Source organism: Coffea arabica, chromosome 3c (assembly GCF_036785885.1).
Source record: "Coffea arabica cultivar ET-39 chromosome 3c, Coffea Arabica ET-39 HiFi, whole genome shotgun sequence".
NCBI classification, from domain to species: domain Eukaryota; kingdom Viridiplantae; phylum Streptophyta; class Magnoliopsida; order Gentianales; family Rubiaceae; genus Coffea; species Coffea arabica.
In genome coordinates this window covers 35,393,495-35,408,159 of record NC_092314.1, presented here as the reverse complement: position 1 = coordinate 35,408,159, position 14,665 = coordinate 35,393,495, and the positions used below count along the sequence as shown (strand labels likewise).

At 42.4% G+C, this 14,665-nt stretch overlaps 1 protein-coding gene across 1 annotated transcript; it reads right to left on the bottom strand.

The window, feature by feature from the left end:
• Positions 1-11,800: 11,800 nt before the first annotated feature.
• LOC113735855 (uncharacterized) lies at positions 11,801-12,898 on the bottom strand. The gene has a single exon (XM_027262832.2). It carries the CDS (start codon positions 12,896-12,898, stop codon positions 11,801-11,803), a length of 1,098 nt encoding a protein of 365 aa, XP_027118633.2.
• Between the last annotated feature and the right edge of the window lie 1,767 nt (positions 12,899-14,665).

Here is a 14,665-nt window from a genome sequence, read left to right as displayed (position 1 = left end):
ACGAACAGGTATAAAACTAGTTTGTTTATAAAACTAAAGGTAGAGATGACCAAGTAAGCTATAACTAACATTTGTCTTTTGTCAACACGATAACTTCCCATTGATCCTTTTGGGTCGTTCCTTTGCCCTCACCCTAGCATATATCTATAACTAATACATGAAGTAGAAAAAAAAAAAATAGCCCTAGCTACATTCTTTGGTAATTTAAATGCTTAATTATCATTGAAGGGGTGATAGCTCTCTTTTATACTTCTAACAGTAAAATTAAACTCATGGGTATGGTACTCTAAAGGGGCTATAAAACTCCTCACAAAAAAGAGGGTTAAAAATGTACCAAAAAAATTAAGTATAATACTATTCGTATATTAACTTGTATACAAATCATAGGAGGTCTTACTAAAGCTTTTTCCTCGAATAATAATCTCTGACATAATCCATTTTTGTTTTCAAAATGACTCCCAGAATGACTTCCAGCATAGTAAGGTGGATTGATTTGCCTATCACAAAAAAAAAAAGAAGAAATAATTTATTTTGTATCTAATACTTTATAATTTCATGTAAATAGTTCTTATGTAAAGTAATTAAAATTAAAAAAAGCATGTCAAATAAATGAAGTCAATTATGTGTTTTTTTTACCATACATATTTTGCAATAAATCGCTTACATATCTCAATACACAACGAATCAGAACCACTGAGACTCCAATAGTAGGATTACTAACAGCAAAATCCTTAAAGCCATCATCTGTAGAAAGGGCATTAACACCACCACTTGCAAGCAAAATCACTATGACATAATTCTAATCCAGTGGCATGACAAACAAGTCTACATGATTTTTAGGTGTCAAAGGTGTTAAAATGCATCTCACTTGTTGGTCTCAATTGATACTTGGGCTTCAGTGGTGGTATAGTTGGCAATGCATTCATAATATCTTGCAAATAAGCATATCCATTAGCAAGAAGAAACACAGTTGAAATACACAAAAAGTGAAAGTATAAATTTTTAATAAGTATATTTAAGAAAAAGTATACATATTTTTATTTTTTTTAAAAATGTAGGTGGAAAAATTTAAACTTGAAACCTTTTACTTATACTTCTTCCTCCCGAATCATCCAACCCATTCCTCCCCCAAGAAAAAAGAGTATATCTTAAGCAACCACAAGACGATATTAAAGTGTTATAGGAACTCCATTTAATGCTATTATTGTGAACAATTACATATAAGAGATAGTTCAATTTCAGATCTAATCTTAAAGGCACACCATCATGTTCTAATGAGACTTAACTATTAATAAGTAAATTAAATTTATTGAGACAAATGCAGCCCATGTTCAAATCCCAAAAAACTTCAAAACCAACAAATCTCTTGCAACGACAATATTTAACTGAACTTCCCTGTTATTTAAAAACATTCAAAACACCCCATTTTGGTTTGGAAAATGGAGGGAACCATTTAAATTGATGAAAATTTTCTATATTAACCGTATCTTCAAATTATACCAAAAGTTACCTTAAGACTTAATTAAAATTTTAAAGACTTTCTTGCTTCATTTAAAACAAAGGTAAAACTGAAGGGCTCATTTGAAATTTTAAAAGATGCGTCATCTTCTCTATTCTAGGTTTCTATGGTCCAGCGAAGTTAGAACACTAAGCCCTTTTTCTTTTTTCCTTTTTTCTCATTTTTTTCTTTTTCCCATTTCCCTTCCATTTTCCTTTCTTTTTCTTCCTGACAGGTCGTCAGCCTGTGCAATAATAAAATTAAACCTAATTGCCAGTTAAAATGACCAAAACCCAATTCCAAGTACTGGAGCAGGGGCTCTAGGTGTGCAATGGGTTACTTGATTCACCCTGTTCCCGAAGAGTTTGCTTGATCCGATATACCCGAATGGAATGGTTATTCCTTTTCACAAATAATTATGAATTTGTAGACAGGGCAAGTAGGGTCGTATCCACAGGGACTGGGTATATTTGTTTCTTAAGAAATCCCAAGTGACACAGGGGGGTGATTTTGTAGGAACGACGATAATTAAATAAATTCAAATAAGTAAATAAAAATAAACAACTAACTAACAATTAAACCACAATTCACTGGACTTAGGATAACAATAATTAAAGGCCTAAATCAATTAAAACAAGGAAATAATCAAAAATAAAATAAAGTAGGCAATTAAAAGTCAAATGGCAATCCACTACAACCAAGGTAATATTAACTAAAGATCTAGCCAAGAAGTAACTTCAGCAATGGTTCACCTAATTGATCATTGATGCAAGGCAATCCCAATTATTTACCAATAAATAGGTTATAACTACCAAACAAACGATGGCAGTCAACCCCTCCTTACTGTGTCGGTGATCAAGGTACGCCCGTTAATCACTGCTCTAATTGAGAAATAATCCTAGGTACGCCCGTAGAATTTAATTCCCCAACTGCCTTACGTATTAGAGGAGCCCTATTCTAACCAAATAACACACTACCAGGGTTATTTTAAATTAGCCCGCGTATCCCCCTGACACGAATCTAATCGTGCCAGTTGTCACTATTTTGAGGTAATTAAACAATTACGGATTTAATACCCCAATTGACAATAGATTACCAAATCAATTAATTACCCGGATCCAAGACAATCAACTAATCAAATAACCATAAGCAGAGTACACAGGGAATACACGAATACCAATAAGTAAAAGGGAAAGATTAAATTAGATCGATCTCACAATTTTCAGGTGACCCAAAGCATCCGTCGTTTCTTGACTAGAACGAGGGGATTAGCTCATATTGGATGAACTAAGCCCGCGGGAAATTTCAACAAAAGTCACGGCCACTGCCTGCATTTCAGGAGCCGCAATTCGTCGAATAATTGGAAAGCAAATGAAAAGCGCAGGTGACAATTGAAGCTTTTTAATTGTTCCTAGCATTCGTAGAGCAAAGTCATTCACAAGGTGCAAGAAAGAAAAGTCAAAGAAATCAGGCTCCCATTCCTTGCTCCTGACATGCGTGGAGACAACCCAAAAGAAAACTAACAAGAAAAGTCTAAGGCTAAGAATTCCTAATGCCTGCCATTCGTACGTTCCTTCAGCCCAAACAAAACAAATTCAAGGGAAAAGTCAAGAAAATGTCTGCCAAGGTCAAAAACTTATCATCCGGCCAGCCCCCCTCTGATTCCCTTTTTCTTCCTATTTATTGCCGCGGCTCATCAGGAGGAAGAAACCCCCCGCCCGTCACTTCTTTGCGGAAATTACCAACGTGGGCGTGATATCTCCTCTTTCCAAAAACGCCCCCGGGACCATCTTTATCATCTGGATTTCGTTTCTGTCAAATTGGCACCTGTTATCACATTTTCGTTCTACTCCCTGAAATAAGTGCAAATTACGAAAAGTAAGTAGAATCTACTAATTAATTCACATCAGGTCAGGTAATAGGGGAAATTAATAATAAAATAAATAGCGAAATTATACCCTATCAATTCCCCCCACACCTAAACCATGCTTGTTCTCAAGCATAAGACACCAAAATTTGATAATGGTCATTGCCCAATCTACCAAATTGCCGAGACATTCAAGAAAGAACCACATATCGGGCACTAGTAATTAAAATCCGAGAAGCATCCCCCCAGTTAGCCTCTAAACCACGAACTCCTCAAATTCCCGAATTAACTAATCTAAGGAAAAGGAATGACACACAGCATTTATCAGCTAATGGTCCAAATATTCACACAAGTCCCCATATTAAGTCCATAAGCCAACAAGCTTCCCTATTATTTATTCTCTCCTTTTTTCTCGTTTTTTTTTTTAGAATAATAATAATTAACACAAAAAGACTTAGTCGTTAGCCGTCGGGGCCTTTTGACGCGAACTCCAACATTTTTAGATGAATGAGCCCGGTTACTCAGCTCCTACCGCTATACGACCACGCACTCATATAAAGTACCACCTTTTGACGCGAGAATCGACACTTTTAGGTGCCGATCCCCGGTTACTCAGTAGTAACTCATAGCGGAGTACAGTCCAGATTATTCACAGCCGAACAAAGCCAAAAACACATAATAACAACACTAAGAACCAAGAAAAAGAACAGCTCGCCTCATTATTGCCAAACATAGAGAACTGGAGTCAATATTGGACCAGTTCACCTTAAAATGCCAACAGTCATTCCCCATGCCTAGAGAAATTAACACAGAAATCAAAAGAGCCAAGCAATCCGATATTCACCGGGGAGATATTCTGGATCCAACCACATTAACCCGATACATTTTGTATTTTAAAAACTTGGCAAAAGTAGACTTGGAGTCAATAAGTCCACATCTCAATTTTTAGCATTCACATGAAGGGTAAGCACCAAGAAGAAAGAACGAAAACGAGCAACTAGAAATAAAACTAAGAAATACTACTAAAAACTAAAAACTTACATTTTTTTTTTTTTTACTAAAAACGGAAAACACTATCACCCCCTTAGACCCCCCACACCTATAGGACACATTGTCCTCAATGTGACAAATAAAAACCAAAAGTGAAGCAAAAGTGAGAGGGGAATCAGCCAAACTTCCCTGAAATCGGGTCATAGCGGAGGGCGAGGTGGAAACGGAGGTGCAAAGCCTGTATGCATCAGAAACTGCGCCAAATTCTGTGCTATGCCGGCGACATTGGCGTCAACGTTGACCATCCGAGCCTGCAAAGTCTGAACCTGCTCCCGGAGTTGCTGCCATTCAGTAGTCCCATGCGGGGGAGGTGGCGCAGAAGAAGATGGCCCAGCTGTGTCCTCGGCTGATCCAGGAAAGGAGGAGGGCCCTGCCCGGGACGAATGATGCGCACCCGGAGCTCTAAGTGGTCCCGGGGGGATGAACTGGTAGGAACCATCAGGCAGGCGCTCGATGACTCCCATCCTCTCCAAACAGTCTACGTCCAAGAGCTCCATCTCGCACGCCAAATGTAGGTCGTGGTCCTCCAGGTTAAGAACCCCCAACTGTATCGCCAAGTGAGTGATATAGGACCCAAGGATAAGGGGTTTGTTCTTTTTGGCCAAGACGGTCTTGAACTGTGCGGCCAACCAACACCCCAAGTTAACCTTGATATTGTTCTTCATACTCCAGAGGAAGAAGAACTCAGGACGAGATAGTATGCCAGAGCTGTCCTTGCGCCCCGAGTAGCTGTAGGCTAAGAAACGCTGAACATAGCGGGCACTAGGGTCCTTAAGAAAGGAGCTCCTAGACCGGGAAGGATCGTAGCGCTGCTGATCGACGGACATGTCTTCCCACACATCATGGTAGTGGGAGAGGAACGGCTCTATGTAGTCACAGGCACTCTCTGCATACTCCCTAGTCCCAGCATACTCTCTAGTGATAAACCCAAATGCCCGATTGAATTGGGTAATGGAGAAATTGAACTCTCGACCCATGAGCCGGAAATGAATGACCTGTGGTGTGTCAACGGTGTATCTCGTAGGTAACTCGAACTCAAAGGTGGAGTAAAACTCCCGAGTCAGCTCGACAAAGGCGGGGCATAAGATATCGAGGTATGAGCGCCACCCGATGGCTGTAAACATCTGCTCGACCTCCTCTCGTATACCTAGACCCATGACGGTTAATTTTTCCCAAGTCTTGCTTGGTGTAATCCGCCGCTCGCAGACCTTAGCATATCTCTGCTGATCGGCGGGTCTAGTGAAGGTTAGGTGCCCCCCAAAGTGAGCTGGGGTATCTACCTGCGCACCCCTACCCCTACCCAAACGGGTTCGAACACTAGAAGAGGATGGTAGGTTGGTAGGTGAGTTGACGGGAATAGAGGCCTGTGGAGGGGGCTGAGAACGAGAGGCCCTAGACCTAGAGGATGATTTTGGTCTTACCATGTCCCCCAATAGTAAGTTCAAGGCAACAGAAAATCCAACAGGTATAGAAACCAGCAATAACAAAGCAAAAATCTCCCAGTAGTAACCCAGCCAATAGCAAACAAAAGCGTTCCAGCAAGTAATCAACAAGCAATTCAGAAATAACGCAACTAAAATCTCAAGAGAAACCCCAGCGAGTTATCCAACAATTCAAGCAATATCCCCAAGCAACGTGATGTTCAAAATGTCGTCTCCAAATCGAACAAATAATCATAGCATTGCAACACACTTAAAATCTCAAGAAACGGCTCCAGTTGGCCAAGAAAAGTGCTAACTCATATTCAGCAATAGTAGTGCAGCAAGGGGACAGTAACAACCCAATAAACACAGCTACTCAGACAGTCAAACCAATGCAGTATTGTAGCTCCCCCAGATTCCCAACAAGTGGCTCCAGATGGCCAATTAAATGCACAATTGCACCCAACCCAAAAGAATTAGCCAGTCCAAGCAAAAATAATTCAACCAGTACCACTGGTGGAAAATCACCCAAACATGCAGGGAATCAAATAGCACCGACAAACACTGAGAAATTGGGGCAAATGTCAAATACCTCCACTGGGACTACTCCAGGCGGCCGACAGAGAGGCAGAGGTGAAGCTGGTGGTGGCTGGCGGTGGCCGTGTGCAGAGCACGGCTGCCGGACAGAGGTTGCTGCGCGTGCCCGTGGGCTCGTTGTCACGTGCGGAGGGAGTCGCGTGGGCGACGATGGAGCTTTAGCAGCGGCGCGCTGGAACTGGTCAGCGGCGAACAGAGCAGGGGCAGAGCGCGCGGGCGGAGCTGGGCTGCGCGCTCCTTGGGTCCGTGTTGCGCGCGATGGTGGTGAAGGGCCGGAGCTACAGCAGCGGCGGCGGGCGGTGGAGATCTGGTTGGCAGCAGTGGATCGACGAGAGAGGGAGAGAGCTCGCGGCGTGAGCGGAGCTGGTGGTGGCTGCGCTGCTCTCGGTCGGCGTGCGCAGAGGTGGGCCGCGGCTGGCTGAGGTTACGGACGTGCGATGAGGTTGAGCCCACACCAGTGGCGGCTGAGCTTGGTGCTGTGGACAGAGCGGCGGACAGAGCAAAACAGCGGAGAAGAAAGAAAGAAAAGAGGAAGAAAGAAGAAGAAAAAAAGAAAAAGAAAGGAAAGAAAGAAAAGAAAAGGAGGAAATTTTTTTTTTTTTTTTTAAGAAAAGAAAAGGCTACGGTTAAAAGGAAAAAAAAAATTTGCTCTTCTTCTTTTTTCTTTTTTTTTTTCGAATTATTCATTTGTTATTATTGTATTTATAAAATTATTTTTTTCTTTTTTTCTTTTTTTTTTTATTATTTTTTTTTAAATCCATAACTTTCCCGCGAACGTGACGCGGGCACGTCAAGAGGTCAAGAGAGCTCCCAGAAGTTTCAGAAATTTCTGATCGTGAGCGTCCTGCACATCCCCACGCGGGCACGTCATGAGGGCAAGAGAGCTCCCAGAAGTTTCAGAAATTTCTGATCATGAGCTTCCTGCACCTCACCACGCGGGCGCGTCATGAGGCCAAGAGAGCTCCCAGAAGTTTCAGAAATTCCTGATCGTGAGCTTCCTGCACGTCATCACGTGGGCACGTCATGAGTGAAGGTCACCCGCAAATCAGCAAAGACGAAAATCAACACCCAAAATCAGTCAAATTAAAGGGAAAACAGATTTAAACTATGTCACGAAACCAACAAGCAATTGAAAGAAACAATTGGGTTGCCTCCCAATGAGCGCCTTTCTTTAATGTCTTTGGCTAGACATGGTAAAGTGTCATTGATTAGGACACGATGGTGCGTCTAGCCTTATTGTTTCCACCTCTCCACCTGAAAATCCTTCGTAGTAATACTTGAGACGGTGTCCATTCACCACAAATTTGTTGTCTGTCTTAGCACTCTGGATTTCAACTGCACCATATGGGAAAACGTGAGTCACAATGAAAGGTTCAATCCAACGGGAACGTAGTTTACCTGGGAATAGCTTGAGCCTGGACTGGTACAGGAGGACCTTCTGACCAACCTCAAAGGTTTTTCTTGAAATTTGTTGGTCATGAAATGTCCGGCTTCTCTCCTTATAAATTAGTGCATTTTCGTAGGTTTCGTTCCGAATCTCCTCCAATTCTTGCAAATCCAACTTTCGTTGGACACCGGTCTCTTCTAGATTCATATTACATTGCTTTATCGCCCAAAAAGCCTTGTGCTCGAACTCCACTGGAAGGTGACACGGCTTCCCAAATACCAACCTGTACGGTGACATCCCTATAGGAGTCTTGTACGCCGTCCTATAGGCCCAGAGTGCATCCTCCAACCTTTGGCTCCAGTCTTTCCTATCAGGGCGCACCATTTTCTCTAAAATGGACTTAATCTCCCGGTTCGACACCTCTGCTTGACCATTGGTCTGAGGGTGGTATGACGTTGAGACCCTGTGGAGTACACCATACTTGCGAAACAACGCAGCTATAGTTTTGTTGCAAAAGTGCGTTCGCCTATCACTGACAATAGCTCTAGGCATTCCAAATCGCACAAAAATATTAGACCTGATAAAATCTACAACTACTCTCGAATCATTAGTCCGAGTGGCCTTAGCCTCCACCCATTTAGACACATAATCAACTGCCAGCAAAATATATAAAAAACCACATGAAGTAGGAAAAGGCCCCATGAAATCTATACCCCAGACATCAAAAATTTCAACAAAAATCAACGGGACTTGGGGCATTTGATCTCTACGGGCTATATTACCTACCATTTGACAGCGATCACATGACTTGCAAAACACATAGGCATCCTTAAACAATGAAGGCCAATAAAATTCACTTTCTAAAACCTTATGAGCAGTTCTCTTGGGTCCAAAATGACCTCCACAGGCAAAAGTATGACAAAAAGCTAAAATCGATTGAAATTCCATCTCACTTATACATCTCCGCATCACTTGATCTGCACACCTCTTCCATAGGTATGGGTCGTCCCAGATAAAATACTTGGCGTCGCTCTTCAATTTATCCTTCTTCGATCTCGGCCAACCTGCAGGAAAATCACCCGTTACTAGATAATTGACCAAATCAGCATACCAAGGCATTTGAGAATTTAAGGAAAATAAATGCTCTTCAGGGAATGCATCCTTCAATGGCTCATTATCCTCCCCAACGGGTATACGACTCAGATGGTCAGCTACTAAATTCTCTGAGCCCCTTTTATCCCGTATCTCCAGGTCAAATTCCTGCAGTAGCAATATCCACCTGATAAGCCTCGGCTTTGCATCTTTCTTGGTCATCAGGTACCTTAATGCTGCATGATCAGAAAATACAATCACTTTAGCACCTAACAGATATGACCTGAATTTTTCTAGAGCAAAAATAACTGCAAGAAGCTCCTTCTCAATGGTGGAATAATTCAACTGGGCTCCATTCAATGCTCGGGATGCATAGTATATGACGTGAGCTGCCTTTCCTACTCGCTGCCCCAATACAGCCCCTACAGCATGATCACTTGTATCGCACATAATCTCAAATGGTAGACTCCAGTCAGGGGGCTGGATGATTGGGGGTGAAGTCAACAATTCTTTTAACTTGTTGAAGGCTTCCTCACACTTATCATCGAATTCGAAGGTCACATCCTTTTGTAGAAGTTGGAACAGCGGGGCCCCAATTTTTGAAAAATCCTTGATGAACCTTCGATAAAAACCTGCATGTCCAAGAAAAGAGCGCACCTCCCGCACACTCGCGGGGTAAGGTAATGCAGAAATAATGTCTATTTTAGCATTGTCAACTTCTATGCCCTTAGACGATACAATATGACCCAGGACTATCCCGTGCTCAACCATAAAATGACATTTTTCCCAATTAAGCACAAGATTAGTCTCTATATACCTTATCAGGATCAATCTCAGGTTATCTAAACACGTATCAAAACTATCACCATACACACTGAAATCATCCATGAAAACTTCAATAATTTTCTCCACGTATTCAGAAAAAATACTTACCATACACCTCTGAAATGTTGCAGGTGCATTGCATAACCCGAATGGCATTCGTCTGTAGGCAAAGGTCCCGAACGGGCACGTGAACGTTGTCTTCTCTTGATCCTCTGGGGCAATTGCTATCTGAAAGTATCCTGAAAATCCATCCAAAAAGTAATAATAAGCTCTACCAGCTAAACGTTCAACCATTTGGTCAATGAAAGGGAGAGGAAAATGGTCATTTTTAGTGACGGCATTTAGCCTACGGTAGTCTATACACTGCCTCCATCCCGTGGGTTTGCGCACTGGCACGAGCTCACCCGTTTGATTGGCTTCTACCGTTACTCCTGCCTTCTTTGGGACTACCTGGACCGGACTCACCCAAGGGCTATCAGATATTGCAAAGATGATCCCCACATCTAGAAATTTTAGAATCTCTTTCTTTACAACTTCCATCATGAGGGGATTGAGCCTCCTTTGAGCCTGCCGTACAGGTTTGGCATCCTCTTCTAGTCTAATCCGATGCATACAGACGGCCGGGCTGATTCCCTTAATGTCTGCAATTGTCCAACCTATCGCCTCTTTATGCTCTCTAAGGACCCGGATCAGTTTCTCCTCCTGGATTTGTGACAGTGCCGATGAGATAATCACCGGGAGTGTCTCATTATCACCTAGATATGCATATTTCAGGTGCTCTGGTAGAGGTTTCAACTCCGGTACAGGTGCCTGCACCACAGATGGCAATACCCTCTGGTGAGGCTCGGGAGTAAAAATAGTTAAGACTTCATACCTTTCGTGGTGGTCTGCAATGAGTGTAATGCACCGATTGTGCATTTTAAATCCTCACTCCACTCCACCTGAGAAGTTGTCTCCAACTCAAGGTGCTTGGTTAAAGCCACCTCCAGCTCATCCCTGCCATCAGTTTCAAACACTTCCTGCACTATATGGTCAATAGCACTCACAGAGAAAACTGAGCTAAAGTTGGAGTTCGAGGGGTACTTCATAGTATCAAAAATATTAAAATGCACAATTTTCCCATCAAAGTCCATGGACAAGGTACCCTTATTAACATCAATTTTCGTCTGTGCAGTGCTCATAAAAGGTCTACCCAATAACAAAGGTGAGGGATCAGGGGAGTGATCATCATCCATATCAAGTACATAAAAATCAGCTGGAAACACCAAATCATTAACTTTTACCAACACATCTTCAACCAACCCATCAGGATATGCATTAGTTCGATCAGCTAATTGAATGATTATTTCAGTTTCTTTCAATGGACCTAATTTTAGAGAAGCATAGATAGATTTAGGCATGACATTAATTGATGCTCCCAGATCCAACATGGCCCTTCTGATCATAGTATTACCTATCCTACAGGGAATAGTAAACATACCTGGGTCCCCGCACTTTGGGGGAAGCTTTCTCTGCAGGACCGCGGACACATTTTCCCCAACAATAATCCTTTCATCCCCCCTCAATCGCCTTCGGTTGACACACAAGTCCCTTAGGAACTTGGCATATTTTGGTACTTGTTTGATGGCGTCTAAGAGGGGGATATTTATCACAACCTTGCGAAAAACCTCCAAGATCTCCTTCTCCTTATCCTGTTTCTTCGATTTTTCCAACCTGCTAGGAAAAGGAGGTGGGTTAGTTTTAACTGTAATTATTGGGTCAGGAAGTACCTTTGGATCTGCACCATTGCTGTCCTCCCTTTCAAGCTCATTTTCGATCTTCTCTTCATCCTTGTCCTTGGGGATCACAGGCTCAGACCCTTGAATTTCTTTCCCACTCCTTAGGGTCATTGCGCTCACGTTCTTCGGATTCAACTCCGGTTGAGATGGCAGCTTCCCTTGGTTCTGGGACTCCAAACGGTTAATTTTGGTGGCCATTTGACTCATCTGATTCCTTATGTCCTGCATTTCGGAGTCCGTCCTTTGCTGATTTTGCATAATAGCTGCCTCCGTCCTTTGCTGATTTTACGCCATGGTTGTCATCATTTGTTTCAGCATCTCCTCCATAGATGAACCAGATTGAGGGGGCGGAGGTGGTCGGGGTTGGTATTGTTGCTGGTACCCTGGGGGCTTATTTGGCACAAAGTTAGACTGCCTGTTCGGCGTGAAGTTGGGTTGCTTATTCCCTCCATAACTGAGGTTGGGATGATCTCTCCACCCGGGGTTGTAGGTGCTTGAGTAAGGGTCGTACTGCTTCCTTGGCGCGGCCGCGTGGTCAGCCATGTTCACCTGTTCTGCGGTTTCTTCCTGAATCATTGGGCACATGTCTGCAGAGTGACCTATACCAGTGCAAATCCCGCATACCCTGGCTTGTGATGCATTTCTCACAGCCTGTTGCCTAACAAACGCAGTCAACTCATTTAGCTGCTGCTGCATAGAGGGTGTCTCTACCTCATTCACCCTACGTATTGGAACACCCTCTCTCGTACCGAATTGTTGTGAATTTTCTGCCATCCCCTCTATTAGTTCCCGTGCTTCCTGAGGGGTTTTGTTCACCAGTGCCCCTCCACTTGCAGCATCAATGATGCTCCTATCTCTAAAAAGGAGCCCCTCATAAAAATATTGTATGATCAACTGCTCACTTATTTGGTGTTGGGGGCACCTGCGCAACAAGTTCTGATACCGTTCCCAATACTCGTAAAGTGACTCCCCTAGATGCTGCTTGATCCCACAAATTTCTTTCCTTAGACTTGCAGCCCTGGACGCAGGAAAATATTTATCCAAAATTTTTTTCTTCAATTGGCCCCATGTGGTGATGCTACCTGGTGACAGGTAGTACAGCCAGTCCTTCGCAGAATCTTTCAAGGAGAAGGGGAATGCCCTCATTTTTATCTGCTCTTCTGTGATTTTCGGGGGTTTCATACTATTGCACACGACATCAAACTCCTGCAGATGCTTATACGGCTCTTCACCTGGTAAACCATGAAAAGAGGGTAAAAGCTGAATCAGACCAGATTTTAGTTCAAATGGAATGTTGTCATTTAAAGCGGGGAAAGTAATGCATAAAGGCTGCTGAGTTAAATCAGGAGCAGCCAACTCCCTTAATGTTTGTGCATTAGCCATGGTGCCCTCCTCCTGGTTAGAGTCACTCGAAGTGTTACCAAACGAATCTGTTGGTTCAACTTCTGACTCGGGTCTTTGAGATGTAGCACTGGAGTGCTCTTCTCTGAGCTGTCTGGTTTCCTTTCTCGTTCTACGCGCGGTCTTCTCTACCTCAGGGTCAAAAATCAAATCACCTGTGCGAGAAGATCGAGGCATACACTAGAAGAAAACCAGAAAATTAGGACAAAAATTGAATTTAAAAAGAAACAAATAATAACGCCAGTCCCCGGCAACGGCGCCAAAAATTGACAGGTCGTCAGCCTGTGCAATAATAAAATTAAACCTAATTGCCAGTTAAAATGACCAAAACCCAATTCCAAGTACTGGAGCAGGGACTCTAGGTGTGCAATGGGTTACTTGATTCACCCTGTTCTCGAAGAGTTTGCTTGATCCGATATACCCGAATGGAATGGTTATTCCTTTTCACAAATAATTATGAATTTGTAGACAGGGCAAGTAGGGTCGTATCCACAGGGACTGAGTATATTTATTTCTTAAGAAATCCCAAGTGACATAGGGGGGTGATTTTGTAGGAACGACGATAATTAAATAAATTCAAATAAGTAAATAAAAATAAACAACTAACTAACAATTAAACCACAATTCACTGGACTTAGGATAACAATAATTAAAGGCCTAAATCAATTAAAACAAGGAAATAATCAAAAATAAAATAAAGTAGGCAATTAAAAGTCAAATGGCAATCCACTACAACCAAGGTAATATTAACTAAAGATCTAGCCAAGAAGTAACTTCAGCAATGGTTCACCTAATTGATCATTGATGCAAGGCAATCCCAATTATTTACCAATAAATAGGTTATAACTACCAAACAAACGATGACAGTCAACCCCTCCTTACTGTGTCGGTGATCAAGGTACGCCCGTTAATCACTGCTCTAATTGAGAAATAATCCTAGGTACGCCCGTAGAATTCAATTCTCCAACTGCCTTACGTATTAGAGGAGCCCTATTCTAACCAAATAACACACTACCAGGGTTATTTTAGATTAGCCCGCGTATCCCCCTGACACGAATCTAATCGTGCCAGTTGTCACTATTTTGAGGTAATTAAACAATTACGGATTTAATACCCCAATTGACAATAGATTACCAAATCAATTAATTACCCGGATCCAAGACAATCAACTAATCAAATAACCATAAGCAGAGTACACAGGGAATACACGAATACCAATAAGTAAAAGGGAAAGATTAAATTAGATCGATCTCATAATTTTCAGGTGACCCAAAGTATCCGTCGTTTCTTGACTAGAACGAGGGGATTAGCTCATATTGGATGAACTAAGCCCGCGGGAAATTTCAACAAAAGTCACGGCCACTGCCTGCATTTCAGGAGCCGCAATTCGTCGAATAATTGGAAAGCAAATGAAAAGCGCAGGTGACAATTGAAGCTTTTTAATTGTTCCTAGCATTCGTAGAGCAAAGTCATTCACAAGGTGCAAGAAAGAAAAGTCAAAGAAATCAGGCTCCCATTCCTTGCTCCTGACATGCGTGGAGACAAGCCAAAAGAAAACTAACAAGAAAAGTCTAAGGCTAAGAATTCCTAATGCCTGCCATTCGTACGTTCCTTCAGCCCAAACAAAACAAATTCAAGGAAAAAGTCAAGAAAATGTCTGCCAAGGTCAAAAACTTATCATCCGGCCAGCCCCCCTCTGATTCCCTTTTTCTTCCTTTTTATTGCCGCGGCTCATCAGGAGGAAGAAAC

Excerpts from the sequence above, each read along its gene's own strand:
- LOC113735855 (XM_027262832.2), bottom strand. The coding sequence starts at position 12,898 with ATGGCTAATGCACAAACATTAAGGGAGTTGGCTGCTCCTGATTTAACT.